Genomic DNA, 16,358 nt, shown 5'->3' with positions numbered 1-16,358 from the left:
GAAACATGGAGAAGTCCCGTCGCTGTCCATCCATCGCGTCGCCATCCTTTCGCCGTTGCGTCGACGTCAACGGATAACGGCCGCCACCTCACTCTTCGTCACCCCTAACCCTAGGCCGAGTCATCCCCTTATCCGATCGCCTTTGCTTATCCGTTCGCTTGCTTCGAGAGGAAGGAGCTTAGCCGCTAAGCCTCACCTCTCTCTCGCTTCTCCATCTTGTCACCCGCCTCCTTCCAGGAAACCGCCGAGCAGCATCCCTCCCTCTCTCTCGCGTCGCGTCGCCAACGTCGCATGCGTCATCCCTCTCTAGCCCTACCGCCCCAAATCCCGGCCGTAGCCGCCGTCGGCTGCACGTCACCCACGTCTCGCCGCCAATCCCGCTCCCCGCGCGTCACTTCGTGTCGCGTCGCCGTCGTTTCACCGTCGTTTCGCCATCAAGTCACCACCGGTGCGTGACGCCACTCCGTCACGTCGCCATCCTCTCCACCCCGGAATCCCGCCCTAGCCGCTAGCCAGCTACCCCCGGAGCCCCGTGTCTAGACCGCCAGCTCGCCACCGCGTCGCCCGCCTATAAAAGGAGGCAAACCCAAGCTCCAATTCCTTCACACCGACGCCATTCCCATCTCTCTCTCCTCTCTCTTTCTCTCGATTTCACTCTCTGTGCCGCCGACCACAGCCACTGCGCCGCGCCTCCTAGCGCCGCCATCGCCGGCGGAACCTCGCCGGAGATCGCCGCCGTCCTCAAAGCCGCCGGTAGCCTCTACCGCGCCTCGCCGCCATGGCACGTCGCCGTTCCAGGCCGAGCCGGGCAAGCAGCGAGAGGAGGAAGAAGAGAAGCCGAGCCGAGCCCGGGCCCGCGCCTCCTTTCCTCCATCGGCCACCAACAGGTGGGCCCCCACCCTTGCCGTCAACCCTAATGGAATATTCCAGCGGAATATTCCATTGCCGTCCAATAAATGAAATTCCAGAAAATTCATTTATTCTTTGAAAATCCGTAGAAAATCAACCATAACTCCGATTGACCCCGTTGAAGTTCCTAAATTTCTCTAAAATTGAGATCTACACAGTGGCACTATGGTTTCTCTGGTTTTAGCTTGTTTTATTGCCTTTTGTTAATTAGCTTCGCTTTTCGCGTTTAGAGCCCGAGTACGAGGAAGCTCCGGACGCCGCTTTCGAGGGAGAAGACCCCAACCCTGTGCAAGGCAAGCCTCTTTGATCACATTGCCCCTATATTTGCAAAGATATGTTGTTTGAAAAGTGCATTACGTAGTATACACGATTAACATGTTTAGGCCTCGGATTGTTTGTACAACCGACGGACCAACCTAGTAGTCGCACTTATATTACATAGGTTGATGTTTCCATACCTTTGATAGCTCCACAAATGTTTACGCCGGTATCGTTGTACAATTACCGAGGTAGTTTTGCTTAGCCATGCTTACGTTGTTTGCCGTGTGGGAAACTTGGGTTATTCCAAACACTTGATTAAAAATCCGGTACGTTATACCGAGAAGTTGTGAAATAAAATGTGTTGTGAAAGTGGTGATGATGCAGAGTCAAGCCTTTGTGGTTTGGTCACGTATTGTCGTTAAGTACCGATTCTTTTGGGAAATCCATCCGAACACGTTACAGTGCGACCACACGAGTATTTATGGGATGCCTCTGGCTAAGTAAATTGTTATCACATGGGAGTTGGTGTGCCAATGGTTGTGGAATGCTGAGGATGAGGAGACGAAGTGTTATACATTTTTGTCCATCATGGGTGTCTTTTTGCCTCTATTGTGACGTGGTACAAGTAGGAGTAGGAGACATCCTCGGTATTTCCTGAATGGATGACGGCTGTCTTTACCTGATACTCGGCTATGAATCTTAGCCTAACTAGGTGGCATGCTACTGAACCCGTCGGTGGCTCGCCGGAGATCCTTGTAATTGAAACGTCGAGGACCCAACCCATCCTCCCACTCACACTCTCGGTGATCCTCTTCTTCTTGTGCTCTGTTCTTGCACCATTCTTGTACCAGATGACTGAAGCAGCGATGAGAAGGAGAAGAAAGGACGATAACGTCGCCGGCAACCATCTAAGCAAGCTCCGGTGGTTGGCACGTGGTCTATGCGCATGCGCGTGTGCTATCATCGACTGGTAGTCTAGCGGTTTCGCCGGTCCATCCACCATGAAGATCCAGCCATGGACCTGATGAGTGGCAATTTTATTATCGCTGGTGGAAGCTGAGAAGCCAATGTACACGTACCCGCCATCACCTCCGATAATACCTGCGGTGCTTAAATCTTTGAGAGCACAAGACAGCAATGGCGTGGCAGGCCTTTCCATTGGAACAGGTGCCACCGTCCCTGGTGGAGAAACCATCTTTCGTCGGTCCGGGCGATTTCCACAATAATCCCGGTTGCAATAAAAATCGGGACTAAAGATGATCTTTAATCCCGGTTAAAAAGGGTAACGGGCATATTTGATCTTTAGACACCAACCGGGACTAAAGATCATCTTTAGTCCCGGTTCAAATGCTGTCAGGGCTTATCAGGCCCCACGAGATTTTTAGTCCCGGTTTGTGTTACCAACCGGGACTAAAGATCGTAACTTTAGTCCCGGTTTGTATTACCAACCGGGACTAAAGATCTCGGCGATCTTTAGCCCCAGTTGATAACACCAACCGGGACTAAAGTCCCACCCCTTTATATATGTCTTCTTCCTCCTCCAGCCCGAGCAAGCTTCAAAATTTCTTCAAAAAAGAGAGGAGGTCATGCCAAAATTTCTAGTGAATTTACTTTGGTGATTATATACAAATCGGAGGTGCCTAAAAGGTTAGCAACTTTATCCTCCAATGTTTTTTTTTGTTCACATTACATTTGGAGCTATGTTTTACACACTTTTTTGTCTCCAAAATTTTGTTGTAATTTGATGAGAGAGAATTTGTGTGGGAAAAGAAAGAATATATAGAAATTTTGTTTATTTGCTAAAGAAGGTTTTATAAAATAGTTGAGTAGGAAAATATAGTGAAAGTTAATCTTAAATAAAAGAAAACAAACTAAATTGAAAACTAAAAGAATTTAAAACTTCAAAAATAATAAATAAGAATTATTTTGGTGGAATATTTTATAATTTTTGTATGAATAATGATATGTCATTATTGTATGACTGTTGAAAGAGTTTGTGACTATTTTATCATTATTGTATGAATGTCATTATTGTACGAATGATTATTGGTGTACGATTTTTTTTTCATTTCATGTAGATGGATCGGCAATGGATGTACGCTGACCGGTGGTCCAAAGAGTTTATTGACGGCGTGCATTATTTTTTGAGAGTGGCCGAAGCTAACAAGCAGAAGGGTTTTATTTGTTGTCCATGCAATAAGTGTAAGAATCAGAAGGAGTATTCTGCATCCAGGACTATTCATTTCCACTTGTTTGAGTCGGGGTTCATGCCAAGCTATAATTGTTGGACATCCCACGGAGAGCAAGGGGTTGAAATGGAAGAAGATGAAGTGGAAGACGACAATATTCCAGAATTTGCTCAGTACGCTGGATTTGAAGGAAATCAAACGGGCGAGGAGGACAGAGATGCTGATTATAACGACGTTGCGGATGATCTTGGTCAGATGTTGCAGGATGCCAAGGAGGACTGCGAAAGTGAAAAGGGGCCCCATAAATTGAACAAGATGTTAGAGGACCACAGAACGTCGTTGTACCCAGGTTGCGAGCAGGGGCACAAAAAGTTGGATACCACTTTGGAGTTCTTGCAATGGAAGGCAAAAAATGGTGTTAGTGACAAGGCATTTGGCGATTTATTGAAACTCGTCAAGAACATTCTTCCGGAGGGAAACAAATTGACCGAGACAACGTACGAGGCTAAGAAGATAGTCTGCCCTCTAGGACTGGAAGTTCAGAGGATTCATGCATGTCCGAATGATTGTATCCTATATCGCGGTGAGGAGTACGAGAACCTAGAAGCATGCCCTATTTGTAAAGCACTACGATATAAGATTAGACGAGATGATCCAGGTGAGGTTGACGGGCAGCTAACGAAGAAAAGAATTCCTGCTAAGGTGATGCGGTATTTCCCTATAATACCACGGCTAAGGCGTTTGTTCAGGAACGAGGGGAATGCTAGAATGATGCGTTGGCACGCTGAAGAATGTCAACAGGACGGGATGCTGAGACACCCCGCCGATGGTTCGCAATGGCGAAACATCGACAGAAAATTTCAAGACTTTGGACAGGACGCACGAAACATACGGTTTGGTTTAAGTACGGATGGCATGAATCCTTTTGGAGAGATGAGCAGCGGCCATAGCACTTGGCCTGTTACGATGTGTATCTACAACCTCCCCCCTTGGCTATGCATGAAGAGGAAGTACATAATGATGCCGATTATTATTCAAGGCCCCAAGCAACCTGGTAACGACATCGATGTGTTCCTAAGACCACTGGTCAAAGATCTTAAACTGTTGTGGAAGAAGGAAGGTGTCCCCGTGTGGGACGAGGACAAACAGGAGGAGTTTAACCTACGAGCGCTGCTGTTCATAACCATCAACGATTGGCCTGTACTTAGCAACCTATCCGGGCAGTCCAACAAGGGGTACAAGGCTTGCACTCACTGTATGGATGAAACAGAAAGTACGTATCTTAACCACTATAGGAAGGTTGTGTACATGGGTCATCGTCGATTTCTTGCTGCAAACCACCCAGTACGGAAGAAAGGCAAGCACTTTGAACATAAGGCGGACCACCGTATGAAGCCTAAATATCGCAGCGGGAAAACAGTGTTTGCTATGGTGAAAGATCTTAAAGTAGTGTTTGGAAAGGGGCCTGGCAGCCAGCCTATAGAGAGCGAAGACGGTCACGCGGCGATGTGGGAAAAAAAACTCCATATTTTGGGAGTTACCCTATTGGGAATTCTTGGACATCCGCCACGCAATCGACGTGATGCACCTCACTAAGAACCTTTGCGTAAACCTTCTTGGTTTCCTAGGTGTATATGGAAAGTCGAAAGATACACTAGAAGCACGTAATGATCTGAAGCATACGGAACAACGTGGCGACCTTCACCCGGAACCAAAGGAGAAAGGCAGCCATTACTTGAGTCCAGCCAGCTACACTCTTAGCAAGGCAGAGAAGGAATGTATGTTTCAATGCTTGGAGAGCATCAAGGTACCATCTGGATACTCCACGAATATAAAGCGAATAATAAGCACGAAGGAGAAGAAGTTCACAAACCTAAAGTCTCATGACTGTCACGTGTTGATGACACAACTGCTACCAGTTATAATAAGGGGTATCCTCCCAGACAATGTCAGGGCAACAATAACAAAGCTATGTTCTTTCATGAATGTAATTTCGTAGAAGGTCATCGATCCGGATAGGTTAGAAGCCCTTCAGAATGATGTGGTGCAATGTCTTGTCAGCTTTGAGTTGATATTTCCACCTTCATTTTTCAATATAATGACGCATCTGCTTTGTCACCTTGTCAAAGAGATCGGTATTCTCGGGCTTGTGTTCCTACACAACATGTTTCCTTTCGAGAGGTATATGGGCGTTTTGAAGAAGTATGTTCGTAACCGTGCTCGTCCAGAGGCAAGCATCGCCAAGGGGTATGGAACAGAGGAGGTCATTGAATTCTGCGTAGAATTTATTGAAGACCTTCACCCAATCGGGGTACCTGAATCACGCCATGAAGGGAGACTACGGGGAAAGGGGACTATCGGAAGGAAAGCAATAATGACGGTAGACAACAATTTATTCCGTAAAGCCCATTTCACGGTTCTGTAACAATCTTCATTGGTGCCTCCTTACATCGAGGAGCACTTGGCTCTAGTTCGCGCCAGAAACATCGGTAAGTCCGATGCATGGATTACACGGCATCACATTGATACTTTCTCCGCGTGGCTGTGACAATATCTCATGGGTAACGAGATGATTAACCAGCAACTGGCCTTCCTGGTGAGGGGTCCATCTGGCTCGATCGCGACATTCCAGGGATATGAGATCAATGGGTACACATTCTACACGAGAGCCCAAGACATGAAGAGCACGAACCAGAATAGTGCTGTTCGTATCGATGCCATGGGACACGATGGTACAACAGGCACGTATTACGGTGCTATCGAGGAGATATGGGAACTTGACTATGGACCTCTCAAGGTCCCTCTGTTCCGGTGCCAATGGGTTAGGTTGACTGGTGGAGGCGTAACGATTGATGACGGTGGGATGACAATGGTTGACCTTAACAAGGTTGGATACTCGGACGAACCTTTTGTTCTTGCCAATGATGTAACGCAAGTTTTTTACGTGAAGGACATGTCTAGCAAAGGAAAGAAGGGCAAAGGGCCTGACGAGCCGAAGCGCCACGTGGTTCTCCCAGGCAAAAGAAAAATCGTCGGAGTAGAGGACAAGACTGACGAGGATTATGATCAGTTTGATGGGCAACTCCCTTTCACAGTGACGATTGACCCTAGCATCCTCCTATCAAATGAAGACACCCCTTACTCACGTAGCGATCACAAGGAAGGAACAATAGTGAGGAGAAAGTACGTGCGGACAACCGTCACCGCCGATGTATTGCCGTAATTGTTGTGTACACGATGTAAACTATTTTGGATGTATTGAATATGCTAGTTATATATGATTATTAACAAATTTAAATCATGCATATGCTAGGTATATAAGATTATTAGAATTTTTAAAAGTTTTAAATCATGCATGTGGTATTTACATATGTTAATTAGAATTTTTAACAATTTAATATCATGCATATGCTAATTATATATGATTATTAGAATTTTTAAAAGTTTTAAATCATGCATGTGGGATTTACATATGTTAATTAGAATTTTTAACAATTTAATATATATGCATATGCTAATTATTTATGATCATTAGAATTTTTATTAATTTTAAATCATGCATGTGGTATTTACATATGTTAATTAGAATTTTTAACAATTTAATATCATGCATATGCTAATTATATATGATTATTAGAATTTTTAACAATTTTAAATCATTCACGTGCTTATTATATATTATCCACTTAATTTACTACAGACAACAATAATTTTTCTAAGGTTTTGTCATTAATTTTTTGACTTTAAATAATTTTAATGCATTATTTACTATTTTAGAAACACATATGCAACGAAATTCAATATTCAGTGCTATTATCTTTAGTCCCGGTTCTTAACCCTAACTGGGTTTAAAAAGAATTTGGAAATAGCGGGAAAATATCTTTTGTCCCGGTTGGTGAGAACAACCGGGAGTAAAGATATCTTTAGTCCCGGTTCGTAAGAACAAGGTTGTTCTTACGAACCGGGAGTAAAGATATCTTTACTCCTGGTTGTTCTTACGAACCGGGACAAAAGATGTGGGGGTATATATATTCCCGATGCGCCCTCGTCTTCTCCACCAACACTTAGAAGTTTTTTCCCCGATCGATCTCTCTCGGCTTCTCCTTCGCCGCCACTGCCTAGGGCAACCCCGCGCCGACGCCGCCGTCGTCTCTCACCGTTGCTTGGCGGTCCTCGCCGCCTCCGCTGCAGACGCCGCCGCCGCATCTCTTGGGTGAGAGCCGCCGCTGCCTCTCTCTCTCTCTCTCGATCTCGACCTCTCTCTCTCTCTCCAAACCGCCGACGACCGACTTCGACGCGACCGCCACCGCCGACGACGCCGACCCCACTGCCATGCCGCCGCCCCCGCCTCGAGCTCGCCACGCCGCCGGGCCGCTACGCCACGCCGCCGCCGCGGCACGCCGCCGCCGCGCCCCCACATCGTTGGGCTGGCCCACGGTGCCGGACCGCGCCCCGACGTCGCCGCGAGACGCGCCGCCACGCCACCGCGCCGCCACGCCACCACCCCGCCGACGCCACTGCCGCGCGCCCCGATAGTGACCGAACGCGAACGAATGCTTGACGAACGTGAACGAACGCGAACGAACGTGACCGAACACGAACGAACGTGTACGAACGCTTAACGAACGTGAACGAACGCGAACGAACGCTTAACGAACGTGAACGAACGCGAACGAAACGTTAACAAAACGTTAACGAACGCGAACGAACGTGAATGAAACGTTAACGAAACGTTAACGAACGCAAACGAACGTGAACGAAACGCTTACGAACGTGAATGCACTTGTACTAAAAGTGTGAGAACGAACGCGAGCGAAACGTGTATGAGCGAGATAATTAAACGATTATTAAACTTAGCATACATATATGATTATATATATAGGTTAAAACGTGAAATACAATATATGTAACTTGGCCTGTTTAGACTAATACATTTTCCTGGTAATGTTGCAGAGAAGACGTCGTCGTCATCCCTCAAGCCGAAGTGGTAGCTAGCCATCGAAGGAATTCGCGCAGGCAAGTGATGTAAAGAAGTGATTGTTAGAGATTTAATATAAGATTATTAGAGTTTTAATATAAGATTATTAGATTATTAGAGTTTTAATATAATATTATTATATTATTAGAGATTTAATATAAGAATGTTAGACTTAGCATATATGATTATTACAATTTTAATATAAGATTATTAGAGTTTGAATATAAGATTGTTTGACTTAGCATATATGATTATTACAATTTTAATATAAGATTATTAGAGATTTAATATAAGATTGTTAGACTTAGCATATATGATTATTACAATTTTAACATAAGATTATTACAGTTTGAATATAAGATTGTTAGACTTAGCATATATGATTATTATAATTTTAATATAAGATTATTAGAGTTTGAATATAAGATTGTTAGACTTAGCATATATGATTATTACAATTTTAATATAAGATTATTAGAGTTTGAATATAAGATTGTTAGACTTAGCATATATGATTATTACAATTTTAATATAAGATTATTAGAGTTTGAATATAAGATTGTTAGACTTAGCATATATGATTATTACAATTTTAATATAAGATCAGTAGAGATTTAATATAAGATTAGTAGCGATTTAATATAAAATTGTTAGACTTAGCATATATATATGATTATTACAATTTTAATATAAGATTAGTAGCGATTTAATATAAGATTGTTAGACTTAGCATATATATAGACCTAACAAATATTTTTTGTATGCACAGATGGTTGATCGCGATGAGGAACAGATACTGTACGATACAATCGCAGAAGGAAGCAGCCAATACTGGAATGAAGAAGAGGGGAACGAGGATCCAAACCAGTACTTGAACGAGGAGGGGAACGTGGAGAGGGATGCGGAGGGGAATAAGGAGGGGAACGAGGAGGAGGAGGCTAGTGGAAGTCATCCCTTCGCTGGACAGAAGAGGGCACGTGGACAACGAGGTGCCGCGAAGAAGATAGAGGGTCGGCACATCATAACTGAGGTGGACGAAGACGGCCGACCTAATGCCCCGGCAGAAGCAGCTAAGAATTTTGTACGCCACAGCGGTTGGGTTGTGAGGGATAACGTGCCTGTCAGCAAGGTGTACTAGCGCAGAACAAGGGCACGCGGGGATAATGACAGCTTTGTCCCGGAATCAGAGAAAGAGATGCTGTGGACCACAATGCTCGAGACATTCACGCTCCCTGCGGGTACGGAGAACATAGTGAAAAAGTGGACTCTTAAGAAAATGGCAGAACAGTTCCAGAGCTTCAAGGGAGATTTGTACAAGAAATACATCCTGAAGGGACTAACACCGAACTTCGACGTATTCCCAAAGCTAAGGGATCATTGGGACGAGTTCGTTGCTTACAAGACAGGGCAACAAGGGCAAGCGATGATGGTCAAAAACAAGGAAAACGCCGCCAAGAAGAAGTACCATCACCACTTGGGGTCAGGCGGCTATAGAGTCGCAATGCCGAAGTGGGAGGAGATGGAGGCAAGAATGATTGAGAGGGGTATCGAACTGGCCACCGCTAAATGGCCGGATCGATCGAAGTTCTGGTACTATGCTCACGGTGGAACGCTTAACCCAGTTGATGGCTCCCTGGTCTTCGGCGATCATATACGCGAGGCTGCCAGTCGACTAACGGACGCAGTGGAAGCCTCTTCTTAGGGCACGTTCCGACTCGACAGAGAGAAGGACGAGCTGTCACTCTCCCTACAGACTCCCGAGCATCCTGGACGAACAAGAGGGAAAGGCGTGATTCCCTGGAAGATTGGATTCAAGGAGGACATCCACACGTACAGGAGTCGGATGAGGAGCAAGAGAGATACCGAGGCGAAGATTGTAGATCTTGAGTACAGGGTATCGAGCTACGAGCTCAGCATGCAAGAGGAGGTGGCAAGGAAGGTGGATGAACGGATGGCAGCACATCGGTCTCAGGATCCCTAGCCGTACATACCTCCTCCAATGGTCAGCCCATCAGGCAATCGTAGCAGCTGCGCCTCAACGGGGCAGGTAGGATCACAGAGCATGGATGCCATGCAAACCCAGGACGAAACCACCTGCCTCGTTGATGAGATCACACAGCGGACACCATGTGAGCTGCATATTCCCTTCAAGAACTTATCAATCAAGGTATGCTCGTAGTTTTATGATTTTTGACTTGTACGTTCCGCAAGTTGCTGCTTAGGTTGCTGCTTAGGTTGATTACTAATAGATAACCTTTCATCATGTGAAGGTGGCGTCGGGAATGGCCATCCCAACGGACATTTTAGGGACTTACCACTGCAGGCCGATTCCAGCAGGATACTCGAGGGTCGAAGTTGAGCTGGTGGAAGCCGCGTACGAGGACCTCGAGTTGGACTACCCAGGAGGAGACGGTGAGACGCATCTACGAGACACAAGCCATGCCATTATACTATGGCGCAAGCGGTACATCATCCTTCCTGAGCGACAAGCGGCGTCTCGTGCACCATCTCCTCCGGTCCGCCGTCTCCTCCTGCACAATCTCCTCCGGTTCCTCCGCCACGTCCTCCTGCACCATCTCCTCCGGCTCCTCCACCACCTCCTCCTGCACCATCTCCTCCGGCTCCTCCGCCTCCTCCACCTCCACCTCCACCGTGTCCGCCTGCACCTCCCAAGACAAGGTCTGGCCAAGCTCCACCTCCTGCCAGCACAAGGGCAACGAAGAAGGCCAAAGTTGACGCCACCAAAAACAAGGAGCCGCCGTACGATTGCAGTCAAGAGGAGCTTGACGCTTATGTGGCAGGAGAAGTGGAGAGGCAACTCAAGCCTCGAAGTCCTGAAAAGAAGTTACCTATTGACCCGAGCGTGAAGATGTTCTTCAAGGGAATGTCCACCAAAAACAAGGAGGCCTTAAAGCTATCGGACTATGACCGAACACTTAGGAAAGCCTATTACAAGAAGTCCAAACCAGTTCCTCAGCTTGGAGAACAACCAAACCAAGAGGTCGAGCCGTTGGTGACCGGCGAAGACTTTGGCATAACGGATTTCATTTCGGACACCGGTCTAACTGTGGCTCAGTTGGTTGGAGGCGCACCAATCCCGAAGGCGGAAGTGACATACAAGTTTGAACTCGGTAAACCGCTTGTCAGGCCTGAGCAGCTGTAGTCCCTACTGACACAAATGTACAAATTCCATGAACGGTACATGGAAATGAGCGCCGAGGGTAGAGAGATGTTCGGAGCGAGGATCAGAAACCCCGACTTCTTGCAAGGAGAAGATGTTCTACGGATCCATTTCAAGGATGTCTTCGATCTGTACCATCTGGACGCCCTCGATGTCTCTCTTCTGAGCGCATGGATTTTGTAAGTATCTTTGAGTTCGAATTGTTTCGTTCAATAATTAGCTCCTGGCATATATGTAAGCAATAATAATTTCCTTTCATCGTTGTAGAATGGAGATTCAAAGGGCCCGACGGCGGGTGGTTTATGATACTGGGTTCATCGACCCTCGGAAAATCATCACCGAAATGATCGACAAGTACGAGAAAGACACAGAGGACAATCTTGTCCATCTCCTAACGCAGCAGCATTTCAAGACGTTCATACTACTGCCGTACAACACAGAGTGAGTTTTTATTGTCGTTCGAACAAATTTCATTCCCATACATATAACATGTACATTCTGATATTTATCTCATCTCACGCATATTCCAGATTCCACTGGGTCCTGTTTTTTTTCGACTTGGATGCATGCAGAGTCACTGTGTACGACTCAATGAATAAAGAGAAGGTTTTTGACAAGGTCTTCCAACTGATAGACAGGTAATATAATGCCATCTATTCCAAAGTTGCGGGACTTTGTTGCTATTATGTTGATCTCGGTAATAATTAATTAATCATAGCTTGCAACTGCACATGTAGGGCTTGGGATCGGTTCCGTCAATTGGTCCGCGGGACTTGAAAAGAAAAACTTGGACGGAGGTTTTATTTTCCAGTGAGTACATGCATGATACAAAATTATATTGAATTGAATCTCTAATTATAGTTAATATAAAGAGTATATTAAATCTCTCATCGTTTCTCATGTAGTGTGCAAAGCAGGACCAGGGAACTAACTTATGCGGCTACTACGTATGCGAGTATGCCCACTGCCTATCAAACCAAATATACACCACACGAGAGCTCGATGTACGTATACATAAACCATTCAAAATTTCATTGCGTATCGATTTGTTAAGTTGTTTATTAATTTCATATATTGATATGTCATTATTTTTCGAATGATAGCGTATTCACACGAGGGAAAATCTCCCACACAAGGATTTTATCACGGCTGTTCAAGAACAACTGATGGGGTTCATCAATGAAGAAGTCCTTAATCCCGATGGTGAATTCTACTACGACGGATCGACAATTCATAACGTCGGTCCTTCCTCTTCTAACGTAATGCCGGCATCGAAGTCGTAGCTATAGCTAGCGAGCAAATGAATTGTACTATACATGCATGTATATATATATATTTATATATGTACGTACATTTACTTTAGTGTTAATATATATTTTGGTAACATATATGCACATAAAATGTTAAGTGCTTTAAATTATAAATATGTGCGTAATATATGTATTTATACATATACACATATGCGCGCGCGCGCGCACACACACACACACATATATATATATATGTATTCTATATATATGCATAATATATATTACAATGCATATATATGCATTGTAATATATATATATATATATATATATATATATATATATATATATATATATATATATATATATATATATATATATATATATATATATATATCATAGGAATGCAGTATCTATATGCAATCTTGGATGTGAGATTAGTATGTGACAATTGGATGGCAATCCAGGTTGTTATTTTTTTTTATTTTTTTTATTATGCAAACATAAATGCAGTACAGGAAATAAAGACAAGCTGTAAATACGAATTATGTACAAGATATAAAATTAGATATTTAGAACATAGTAGGTTTATATAGAACGGTCCAGGTGTTCATTCATATACCTTGATAGGTTGAAGGTAGATCCTTTTGAAGATTACACCAAGGACTTGGTACAACACGTTCGTAATTATACAGGTACAGGACTCTCACAAGGAATCTTACATAGACTCTCACACTTAGACTCTCATGAGTCTTTTATTTAGGTTATGCTATAGTACTAACACTTAGATGGAGTGGAGTGGAGTGTGATGGCTGGTGGAGAGGTGAGAGGAATGGTTGAGTGAGATGTGTTGTGTGTGAAATGCGATGCCTCTGAAGTGTGATGGTGAGCCCCTTATATAGCGCTCGGTAGAGAATCTTCATGATATCTCTTCTTGACTTCAAAGAGTTCATGATATCCCTTTAGACTTCATGGAGAGAATCTTCGGTGATAACGCTTTTGACCTTCAATAAAGATGTCATAATATCACCTTTTGACTATGGACTTATCTTATCTGGAATAGTGCAGATTCATTATCTTGAATAGTGATCTTTGTCGGGAATGATAAGATCTTTACTCATTATCTTGGTGACAAGATCTTTCGTCATATCTCGACTAAATGTGTGTTGGATTGAAATCTGATATTCCTTCATCTGAATCATTATCTTGTCTAATTGAGTAATAAGGAGGTATTGGCGAAGATGGCTTAATTTGGCTGCATTGTATCATATCTTCGTCTAGACTTCTGCATGTAGAACTAGATTTTGGGGATTCTTCCAATCTTTTAAACATAGTTTCATATACTTGAAGTTGCAATTCTCCCTTTGTCAACTCGGGTCTTGCCTTTAATAATTCTCTTGTTATATCTTCTTTTAACTGAGCCACATGAGATTTCTTGTTTTTGGCTCGAAACTTTCTTCCTTCAATTACTGGTGTGATTGCAAACTTATCCCACCATCGTGCATAATAGTTTCGCTTTAAGGTTGCTGGGAACTCCATTCTTTGAATATTGAGGTCCCATTTTAGTATCCAAGGCATCCCTGTTTCGGCACAAAATTGCATAAGGATAAAAGGATATTCCTTAAGATCCTTTTTTGATTCTTGTGTAATAACTTTGATGATTTCTTGTGGTAGGATTTCTGGAATGGCCCCTGCTTTCAGCCACCAATTACTGAAAAACCACAGTGGTATCTCCTCACATCCTTCTTTGAAGCGAATAAACCATGAATGCTTCATCTGGGAATTTTGTACGAGGAGTACTCTTTCCCAGGCCTTCTGATAATCCCAATAGTTATATCTTTTATTTGCACAGGATGTAGAATATATAGTCCTGGCTACATAAGGATTTGATGATTTATCCCAATCATCGATACTTATAATTTTTTGGATCAATAATTTTGTGAATCCCAATTCATCACCATTCCTTGTATGGAATATCTGTGCACTTCTTGTCTCGCATAATATGGTCTCATAATAATTTTGATCTTTCCCTGGATATTCAGGGATAAAATATTGGTGTTTGTGGGAAATACTTTCCCATAATCTTGATAATATTGAGATCAGAGTCTCCAAATTCTAATGGCAGAATTACTTCCTCTATATTGAGGATATAAGATGAATTATTCCCATACTTTTCTTGAACTGTAGGGGTTCTAGGAATAATATTTCCTAGTTCATTATATTTATGCTTATTTGGTGAACTTTCTGTAGTTCTCCCTTGGGTTGATAAGTCCCTTTTAGGTGCCATAGCCCTGTAAAAATTCACGAGATAAGAAATCTGGTAGGGAGTTTAATTCTCCCTTGATATGTTCTATTTCAAAGTCAAAGCATGATAATATTGCTTGCCATCTGGCAAAAATTTGTTTGGAGACTAAGTTCTCCACATCCTTTTGGAGGACATCTTTTGCTGCCTTGCAATCTATACGTAGTAAGAATCTTTGATTCAATAATTCTCCTTGGAATTTTGATATGACCTTTACTATGGCCAATATTTCTTTTTTGATGGTTGAATAATTTTTTTGAGCCTCATTCCAGGTCCCAGAGGTGAACCTGACCAGTTGCTCTCTGGAATCCTTTTTTTGTTTAAGAATTCCTCCATAACCATGATCTGAGGCATCTGATTCGATAATTTTGAAGGCATCTTGATCTAGGATATAAAGACAGGGCAAGGTTTTGACCTTACCTTTGATCTTCTTAACAGCTTGAGTATGTTTAGCTGTCCAAGCTGGAGGCTTTTTCTTCAACCTCTCGGTTAAAATCTTTCTATCTTTTGCAAGATCTTTATAAAAATCGGAGACATAGTTTAAACACCCTAGAAATCTTTGCAACTGTGTTTTATCTTTTATCTCATCTGGAAATTTTTCTGCAAATTCTATTACTCTTGCTACTGGTTGGACTCGATCATATTGAATTTTATAACCGAGAAACTGAACATTAGTTTGGAAAAGTTTCATTTTCTTAGCAGAGACTACTAAACCGTTTTGAACTATGATTTTATAAAATATTTTAAGGTGTTTCCAATGTTGGTCAACATCTTGGGAAAATATTAAAACATCATCTATATAAACTATAATAAAGGATGTAAAGGGAAGGAAAATCTCATTCATGATTTTTTGGAACTCAGAAGGAGCATTTTTTAAACCAAACGGTATTACGTTCCACTCATAGTGACCAAAAGGAGTAGTAAAGGCAGTTTTATATCTATCCTCTTCTTTTATTTGGACTTGCCAAAACCCAGACTTCATATCAAATTTAGAATATATCTTTGAACCCTGAATCCTTCGTATTAAGTCATGCTTATAAGGTATTGGATACCTTATCCATTGTAGAACTTTATTGAGAGGTTTGTAATTGATAACTAGCCGAGGAACTCCTCGTTCTTTTTCAGCAGCATTTTCTACATAGAAGGCTGCACAACTCCAAGGAGAGGAACTTTTCCTTATTAAGCCTTTATCTAGCAGGTTTTTTATTTCTTGCTTGCAAATTTCTAAAAGTCGACTATTCATCTGAATGGGCCTTGCTTTAGTGGGAATCTTATTTTCATTAAAATTAGA

The 16,358-nt window shown here is 43.1% G+C and overlaps 1 protein-coding gene and 1 long non-coding RNA gene across 3 annotated transcripts; both read left to right on the top strand.

The window, feature by feature from the left end:
* The first annotated feature begins 242 nt into the window (after positions 1 to 242).
* LOC127778520 (uncharacterized) lies at positions 243 to 6,608 on the top strand. Its single transcript, XM_052305140.1, has 3 exons — positions 243 to 887; positions 1,140 to 2,817; positions 3,249 to 6,608. Exon 3 carries the CDS (start codon positions 3,249 to 3,251, stop codon positions 4,953 to 4,955), a length of 1,707 nt encoding a protein of 568 aa, XP_052161100.1. The 5' UTR covers positions 243 to 887; positions 1,140 to 2,817; the 3' UTR covers positions 4,956 to 6,608.
* A 2,501-nt stretch (positions 6,609 to 9,109) lies between these two features.
* LOC127779915 (uncharacterized) lies at positions 9,110 to 12,915 on the top strand. 2 transcript variants are annotated; one of them, XR_008018741.1, is made up of 7 exons: positions 9,110 to 10,504; positions 10,608 to 11,697; positions 11,786 to 11,959; positions 12,049 to 12,156; positions 12,256 to 12,328; positions 12,424 to 12,522; positions 12,622 to 12,915. It is a non-coding gene; the product is annotated as an uncharacterized LOC127779915 (long non-coding RNA). The 2 variants fall into 2 exon arrangements; XR_008018740.1 differs by having other exon boundaries at positions 9,110 to 11,697.
* Positions 12,916 to 16,358: the final 3,443 nt, after the last annotated feature.

The sequence above is a fragment of the Oryza glaberrima genome, chromosome 7 (assembly GCF_000147395.1).
Source record: "Oryza glaberrima chromosome 7, OglaRS2, whole genome shotgun sequence".
NCBI classification, from domain to species: Eukaryota; Viridiplantae; Streptophyta; class Magnoliopsida; order Poales; family Poaceae; genus Oryza; species Oryza glaberrima.
This window is presented reverse-complemented; position numbering and strand designations above follow the sequence as displayed.

Bases quoted from the DNA above. Each gene is read 5' to 3' on its own strand.
- LOC127778520 (XM_052305140.1), top strand. From the start codon at position 3,249: ATGGATCGGCAATGGATGTACGCTGACCGGTGGTCCAAAGAGTTTATT.